Here is a 9,229-nt window from a genome sequence, read left to right as displayed (position 1 = left end):
CAATGAATATAAAAGGTTATGGAGTTCCTTGAGATGCCCCCACTTTGGTTGGTTCACATTGCCTAAATCATTTCCACAATTGCATTAGTATCAATAGATCAGAATAAGATCAGATTAAAGTTTGGTAATTAAAACTTTACCATATTCATCGAGGGAGCATTGTAGTCATATGTTGTAGCAATGTATGGTCCACCCGATGTCCTTCCGAAATTTGTTCCACCATGGTACTAAAAGATGAGAAAGTAGGTTAATTTGGGAAGCGGAGAAGTAATAATAGACAAATTTTTATGCCTAACAATACATATTACACCATACCATGTAATAGTTTTGTAGAGATCCACCATATTGAAAAAACGAGCAACAGCAAATGCAAGATCTTCGGCAGGTCTGTTGAGGTCTCATCACCCCAGTTCTTAAACCTTACATATTTTTTAATCAAAATTATAAGTGTAATTAAAATTTCAATTAATTAGATAAATAAACAAAATAAAATTAAAGCATACTAACCAGCCACTCCAATTTTCAGTCCAAAATTTAGGGTTATTGTTCTTAGGCCAGAATTGATCACAATAAAATCCATTGCAGGTATTAATCTGCATTTTTGACCAAGGAAATTAAACTAAATATATATTAATTATATTACCAAAAAAATATAAAAATAATTTTAAAAAATAAAAATTACCATAGTTTTGGGAGCATCATCCTCTTGACACATGATCCAAGGCACTCCAATATTAGAGAAGAGCAAAATCCGCACACCAATTTATATACTTCTTTCCTTCTTCTCCGTAGTGCGATATAATATTCCCATACTCATTTTCAATCTATTATTTAAAAAAAAATTATAATAATAAATATTTAAGTTTGAGGTGAGAATTTAAAAAAAAAAGATTAAAAATTCAAAAAAAAAATAAAATCAAAATGGCAACATTACCTGGGCAAGGATAATATTTCCCCCTTGGCTAGCAAAAAGTTTCTCTCCTTTTACCATGTCTACAATTTTCTTTGTGAAGATTCCCATCTCCCTCTGAGCAAAAAAATCAATTTTTAAAAATTTTGAAATGCAATAACAACAACAAGAACAATAATAATACCATGAATACTGCATTGTTGGTTCTGAAAGTTGTGTTTGGCATGTTGTATAACCACACAGGAAATCCTCTGAAATTTAATACATTACAGGACTTTAAAACCTCCTAAATATTTATAATGTTTATGAAACAAATATCATGATTGACATTTACCCAAAATTCCATTCTGCACAAACGTATGGACCTATTCTTAGCATAGTATAAAGCCCTTCATTTTTTACTGCCTTGAGAAACTGTATCAAATCTTTATTTCCCGAAAAATCATACTGTAATATTAAGTAAACATTAAAAATAAATTATATATAAACACATATTTCCAAATTAATTATTAAAAAAATATTAAAAAGATTCCAATTTCAACCTCTCGGTAATTAGGTTCATGAGCATTCCAAAAAACATAAGTTTCTATAGTGTTGAGGCCACCATCTTTTGCCTTTTTGATCAAAGAGGGCCACATCTATATAAATAAACAAATTTAAGATATTAACAATATAAAAAAATATTTAAAAAAATTATTTTAATAGAGTATATAACAAAATTGAGAAATACTTGAGCTGTGCTACGAGGATAGTGAATGGAACCAGAAATGATGAGTTTTCTCTGACCATTAATTTTTAAGGCGCGATTATCATATGTAACTTGTAAAGCATCATAAAAAGGTAAATTGTAAGAAAATATAGTGAGAGCAAGTGCCATGAAACTAGTGAGTAAAGATGCCATTTTACCAAAGAAGAATAAGAATAAGAAAAGATTGGAATGAATTTGTTGTTTTAGTATTCCCCTATTTATAAGAAGGAATTGAAGTATGTAGATAACTATCATGATCTAAATAATAGCTACTTTTACTAAGTAAAAATGTATTATCTTTAAATTATCTTTTAAAAAAATTCAAAAGCCTAAATTATCCTTATGTCAAATTTGAATAAGATTTTTATCACAAAATTTATTTATTTATTTTTAAATCATTGAAAGACATCAAAAGTAATAAAGGCTTATAAAATATTAAGTATGAAATTAATTAATAAATAATTTTTCTTATTTTGTTCCTTTTCTAAGAGTTAAAAAATTATTATTTTTTCACTTTTTTTAAAAATCCATTTTTGTGAGAGATAACGGTGTCTCATAAATAAATTATACTGTGTAGATAATATTGTTCCAGATGATATAAATGAAAGAGGGCTAGCATAGAAATAAAAATTAAAAATGGAAGATAAGATGTATAGTTAATCAAGGAGGATTAATAAACGCATAACAAAAAGCAAAATAGAACGGTTCATTTACAAGTGCATCCATGCTCATGCTGGGGCGTTCAAGTGTCCAAAATTTCCCTTCTACAATCTCCCCACCCTCATATTATAAGTAAATAAACGCATAATAATAATTTGATGAAATATTATCTTGACATAATGCAAATAATAATAGGAATGCCTCAGGGCCGGGGGCTTAGCTTTGTCGTCTGACGGGAGGCGGCGGTGTGAGGAAAACCGTTGGAAATATGTATGAGAAAAAAGTCCAAAGATGATGGAAGGTATAAATTGGATTCCTTGTGCGTGTGGGCTAATTCTGCGGCTTACCTCCCGGGGGCGGGGGTCCTGTATGTGGGCTTAGAATTAATTAGTTCAGCAAAGGTGTGATCGTTATAAAGAAATATATGCTGCATTATCTGGTACTAAAGAGACAGATCGCAGTTCAAAGACCATCTATAGCGCAGTGGACATTACTAATACTGGAATGCATGAAAGAGGATTTGTAAGCTCATAGGGTTCATTTTGGCAATACTTTCTCATGAGTAAAGCTAAATTTTGGATTACCTTCAATGTGAAATAGTTTTTTTATGTCATACGGAAAAGCTTACGAGTGTGTTTGGTAAATAGTTGTTAGTTGATTGATTAGTGGGTTTGACTAGTTGATAACATTAGCTGATTGTTGGTAAATTAACTGTTAGTTGATTACGTCGTACAAAATGACTTTATCAAAAAGCAGTTTGAGCAATTTTTTGAATTTGTATTTTGGAGAAATAAGTTAATACAAAAGCTAATTAGTCACTCATATTGGTTTTTAGCCAAGTCAAACACTAATATTGATCAAACAAACCAAAACTGATTGATAAGCTAACTATTTTACTAAGCAGAGTAGAGTTTTACAATCCTCTCTTCATCAGATTATTCAGAAGTTACTGAAGAGTAGAGTTTTATCCCTAGCACGAGACATAGCAAATATGTGTGATTTTGACATGACTTGGATAAAAATGTATTGATCCAAAGCCCTAGACAAAAATGTGTAAAGTACTAATGCCATGACTTGGTTAATATACATATAAAGATTATAAATGGGATGAGGGTGGGGTGAGGGGGCAGCTGCCCCCCTGCCCCCCCTTTGGCTCCGTCCTTGCTGAAAAGGGCCATTGGAGATTGATATATAGTATTTGATTAATATAAAGGAGATGGATGATGTAAAGATTAAATATAGAAAATATATTCTATTAATCTCTCCATACATAATTAGGGATTATATATATTATATCCATTCCATATACATAGGCTAGATATTACGTAGATTTCCTTTATTCATTATTTTACCGTTATATTGTTTTGTATATATATCTCTCTTACTTGTGTTTTTCATTATCACATATGGGAAATATATTATAATTCCATTTATTCTTCTGCTTACTCTTCTTCATCTCTCTCTCTCTATGCACACAGTGCATTTCGTGGTATCAGAAGCTTTTTTTTTTCTTCTTTTTGATAAATACTCATCATGTCCCAACATTCATCCAATACATCATTTCCCACAACTGAAACCTTAACTCCTTCATTGTTCTACCACCGTCAAATGACACCCATGTTGACATCGAGAGCCCTTCTTTCCTCCATTCCTCAGATGGCACATGCCACTACTCTTGTTGTCATCCTTCTCACAGGCATTGACAATTATTATCCTTTGTCCCTTGCAATGACAATTATATCGTAACAAACCCAAAATTTTATTTTATAAATCCAGTATTAAGAAATTTCAAAGTAGTTTTTTCATCCTATTAAAAATTTTAAATCGAAAATTCCAAAGTTTTCGGGTACTTCGCGTACCAAGATTTAAATCGAGAATTTTACCCGAGTGAGACCGGGGAGAATTAAAAAGGAAATTTTGAACAAGTGTTCATCCATATAGTTTTTAGGAAAATTCACTTTCCACCCCAAAGTAATTAAGAAATATCATTTCTAGCCTATGGTTCATGATACATGGTGAACCACAAGACATCCAAAAATCTCTTATAAAGTCATCTTTTAGCTTGGGGAAATTACCCCTTTACCCTCAACCAATCATTGGGTATCATCTTAGGGTTTTGAACCCTATATAAACCCTTCATTCCATCACATTTTCCTGATCTCATTTTCATTGCCTCTTCCTCACATTTGTCTGCCAACATCCAAGGAGAAAAGCTTCAACCTAGTAAGCTTGTTCATCCTCCTTTCTAGCATCATTTCCCTTCTAGTTTTCTTTCGTCTTTAAGAATATAGGCTAAGGATAGAAGGTGTGTTGGGAAGTGTAGGTGGTGAAGGAGGCTCAAGCTAGACCAAGAGGAAGAAGAGATCCAAGCAAGAAGTCTAGACTACAAGAGGTATAACCCATGGATTCCTCTTTAGATTTGGCTCTGTGAAGCCTAGTTTTGAGTAGAAATGAGTAGAAATTATGAGCTTTTGATGTGTTTATGCTTAGAAATGCTTTGGTATGTGTTTATGAGTTGTTGAGATTGTTTTGGAAATATTTGGACAAGTTTTGAGGGCCAAATATGTCCAAAAAAATTTGACATATTTGGACAAGTTTTGAGGGCCAAATATGTCAAGCATATTTGTTAATGTATACATGATTTAGAAGCATGTTATAGAGCATTTGAAATTTCACATGAGTCATATTTCAAAAATGCATAAAGGGCCAACGTGAGTCCAAGAATACTTTTGAAAACCATAAGCATGTGGTATATCATTCTTTGATGCATTGAGAAGTAGTAGAATTGTTGCATGCATGAGATTGATGCATGAGAGATATATTTATGTATTATCTATATTGGTGAGATTTTGGAGGATACCGTTTGGACTATATTCCTCTCGGGAGATATTTATGGACATTGCGGTCCCAAAGTATGTAACGCGGCGTATTCCCACGTTACGAGGTTGGAAACTTCCCGCCGGGCTTGGAATCCTGGTTAGGGGGTGTGCACACTAATAGTTCGATACCTGATTCCACAGAGTTTGAACCACGAGATTGGTTCCGTAGACGGTAGGAGATATTGGGTAGGAATTATGCCGTTCCCGATGGGGTAAGTCACACTTCTGTGAAACCCTAAGCCGTCTACGAGTATAAGAGAAAGAAAGAGAGTCAACAGAGACTCAAGAAAGAGAGTCATCAGAGACTCAAGAGAGAGAGTCAACAGAGACTCGTTTATGAGAGTCAATATAGACTCGATAGAAAGAACGAGAGTCAAGAGTGACTCGAGAAAGTAACAAAGAAACCTCCACAGAAAGTACCCTATTTTATATATGAGTGTATGATTATATTATCGCACTAGATTGCATATGAACATGAGTATATTGTTGCACGAGATTGCATATGAAAATGAGTATATTGTTGCACTAGATTGCATAAGAGTATGAATGTATTATTACACTAGATTTCATATGAATATGAGTATATTAACACACTAGATTTCGTAAGAGTATGAGTGTATTATTACACTAGATTGCACAAGAGTATGATTATATTATTGCACGAGATTGCATATGAACATGAGTATAATGTTGCACTAGATTGCATAAGAGTATGATTATACTGTGGCACTAGTTTGCACGAGAAGCATGATCATAATGTTATATATGATTGTTTGTGAATAGAACATCGTAAAAGATTGTTTAATAAGAAGTTCAGCTTGAGAGGTTCCTTGAGCATGATTATTGTGATGTAGTAGAAGTTCTACTTAATAAGCTATGTGATAAGAGTGTGATAGCATGTGAACACGTGTTATATGATCTTTAAACATGATCCTATCTGTAAGCATGAATTACTTGATAAGCTATTGAGAAGTCTATATGTATATGAATATACGTGATTAGTTTTATTCATATATAAGCATGCCAACTGATATTATAGGGTGCAAGCCTTTAGAAAGAATATGATAAACTAAAGATGTTTTGAGATTAGCTTATTGCTATAAAGATATCAAATGTTTTCAAAGTGTATGCTAGAATGTTTTACAGGGTTGAGTGTGGTTATACTTAGCTTCGTGCTAACAGGTGTTTTCATGTTTGTCTATGTGTTGCTTGCAAAACTCCTTTCATGTGGGCCCAACAGTGAGAAGAGATCGAGTTAGATTAGTCTCTTAGTCTGAGCTGTCTAAACTCTAGTTCTATTTATGATTTCTTTATGGATTTAGACTTATGACCCTATACTTTATGATGATGTTTGTAGACTGTTTTGGGGTGACGTATTTCCCCCTTACTTTTCAGTATTTACTTTAGTGCCCAGACTTAATCGTATGTTATAGTTTTACCCCTTTAACCTGTGCAATCACCAAGAGTGATGGTTGTGGCGGTGACACCCTCACTACTTTCATCTAATTTTCCGCTGCTTAGATTATGTTAATGACTGTTTAGAGAGATTATTAAGAGTTAGAAAAGTGGGGTGTTACAAATTGGTATCAGAGCGGTACGAACCGCGGGAAAACTTAGGAAGTTTGACCCTTAAGATTGGGTATAGAAAATCTAAGTGAAAATCCTAGGAAGGACAAGTTGAGGAAAGACCTTTAAGTTGAAGTCTTAAGAAAGACAAGTTAAGATGAAAACTCTAAGTGAAATCCTAAGAAGGATAAGATTAGGGAAAGAGCCCTAAGTTATGAAAACTGATATGAGAAGGACACTAAGTCCAGTAACCGAGTATGTGAATCAGAGTTAAGAGAAACTCTAAGTGTTAGTGGGAACACGGAGAGATCGTGTTTTCCTTTGTGTTTGCTTAAATGTTTATGCTTTATCAATGTGTTTAAAGTACTTGTTTCTATCTTTTGAAAGTGAAACACAGACGTTTTTCAGTGAGAAGCTAAAGTGAAAGTTAAAAGTTGAGATTGTGTTAGTGACTGTTTAGAGAGATTATTAAGAGTTAGAAAAGTGGGGTGTTACAGCAATGGCCCTAAAAGGAAGAAACAAGTTCTGTTTTATTGATGGCACCGTACCCTTCCTATGCCACCTGCAACTGATTCTCACCATGCTCGTTGGCACCGAGTAAACAATATCGTAATGTCTGGGTTGCTAAATTCCATCCATCTCTCACTCAGCTACACTGTTTTATATGCTCCTAATGATGCTACTATCTGGGCCGATCTCAAAGAGCATTTTTCTACGGCAAATGGTCCTCGTATTTATGATCTTGAAAGGCGTATTGCAACCATCAGGCAACAAGATTATTTTATTCTACATTATCATAACATCTTATGTGCACTATGGGATGACTTGACTCTGCTTGATCCTCCACCAGTATGCACATGCTCAGCGCAGACTGCATATGCTTCTCAAATGGAGCGGCGCCGTTTATTCCAATTTTTGATGGGTTTACGCGAAACATATACCCAAACACGCAGCAATCTCCTTCTCAAAACTACCATGCCAACTGTTAAAGCAGCTTATAGTTTACTACTCCAGGATGAGACACAACGGACAATTTATCAATCTAACTCTCCAGCAAATTATGTAGCTTTGCAAACTAATGCACATGGTAAGTCTTCTTTGTCTAGTAATGTTCCTTGGTCCTCTGTTGTTCCACCAACAGTTGACACATCAATATTGGGTAAACACCCACACCACCTTTACAAACTACTGGCCAAACTAATGAGATGACACCAAGCTTCGCTAATGTTGCCCACCAACCATCTAATCGATCCACCCAAACTCGTTCAAGGCCGAAATGTACACATTGTGGACTGCTAGGCCACACCCAACAATTGTGTTATAAGCTTCACGGGTATCCTCCAGGGCACAAGTATTACAAAAAAGGCAATACCAATGGCACCCCAACATCCATTCTTACACCTCCACCACCAATTACAGGTTCCATATCTTTAGACTCAATCCAACAATTGCTTCAACTACTTCGTGAGGTAAAAGAACCAAAGGCGAATCTTGCTGGTATATCTCTCACACTTGCTTCTATTTTTAATGCATCAACTGAATGAGTTATTGATACTGGCGCCACTGATCATGTATGCTTTAATTATTCTCTCTTTAATTCACCACCTATCAATGCTTGTCATATGTGAACTATATCAGTTCCAAACGGAGATACAGTAGCCATTCATGGCCTTGGCAATACTACAATATCCAATAATTTAACTTTGTTTAATGTTTTTTATGTTTCAACCTTTAAATTCAATTTATTATCTGTGCACAAATTTGCCAAAGATTCAAATTCTAGCATTATTTTTTTTCCTAACTATTGTGTTTCAGGACCTTTCAACGAAGACGGAGATTGGTCGGGGCCATGGACGTAATGGGTTATACTACCTAACCACAACACCCTCACATGCATTACTCACCACTACATCAAATACATGGAACGCTAGACTTGGTCATCATTCTCATACTACTTTTCAAAAATTAATTCCAATATTAGGTTGTTCTGATTTTCAAGACCCTTGTGATATTTGCCACATGTCTAAACAAACTTACTTATCTTTTCCAATTAGTCGTACTGCTACTACTGCGTGCTTTGATTTAATTCATGTGAACATTTGGGGAAAATATTCTAACCCCACTAGGAATGGACATCATTATTTTTTTGACTATTGTTGATGATTTTTCAAGAGCTACATGGACTTATTTGATGATGTTTAAATCTGATGCTTATCTATTGCTTGTTAATTTTTTGGCATATGTTAAAAATCATTTTAATACTTGTGTTACAAATTTTAGATCTGACAACGGTGCAGAATTTACACAAACTGCTTTTCAAAATATTTTATTACAAGAGTTAATACCATCCGAGGTCCTTTGAGTATAGTGATTTTGCAACGTTTAGTCCTAAACTTTCAAATTGACCATCTGTGGTCCTTCGACTTTCAAATTTAACCACCCATGGTCCAAGTTAACCACCCATGG

At 34.3% G+C, this 9,229-nt stretch overlaps 1 protein-coding gene across 1 annotated transcript; it reads right to left on the bottom strand.

The window, feature by feature from the left end:
• Positions 1-6: 6 nt before the first annotated feature.
• Positions 7-1,824, bottom strand: LOC109170849 (beta-galactosidase-like; the record flags this gene model as incomplete). The annotated part of the gene is given in 14 exon segments (XM_019319991.1): positions 7-62; positions 141-152; positions 155-227; positions 316-344; positions 347-400; positions 403-419; positions 508-593; positions 683-743; positions 745-824; positions 935-1,027; positions 1,095-1,161; positions 1,245-1,357; positions 1,453-1,548; positions 1,641-1,824. Coding segments are annotated over 14 exon segments (1,008 nt in total), but the record flags the coding sequence as incomplete, so codon positions are not given.
• Positions 1,825-9,229: the final 7,405 nt, after the last annotated feature.

This window comes from Ipomoea nil, unplaced genomic scaffold (assembly GCF_001879475.1).
Source record: "Ipomoea nil cultivar Tokyo-kokei standard unplaced genomic scaffold, Asagao_1.1 scaffold3352, whole genome shotgun sequence".
Lineage (NCBI taxonomy): Eukaryota > Viridiplantae > Streptophyta > Magnoliopsida > Solanales > Convolvulaceae > Ipomoea > Ipomoea nil.
This window is presented reverse-complemented; position numbering and strand designations above follow the sequence as displayed.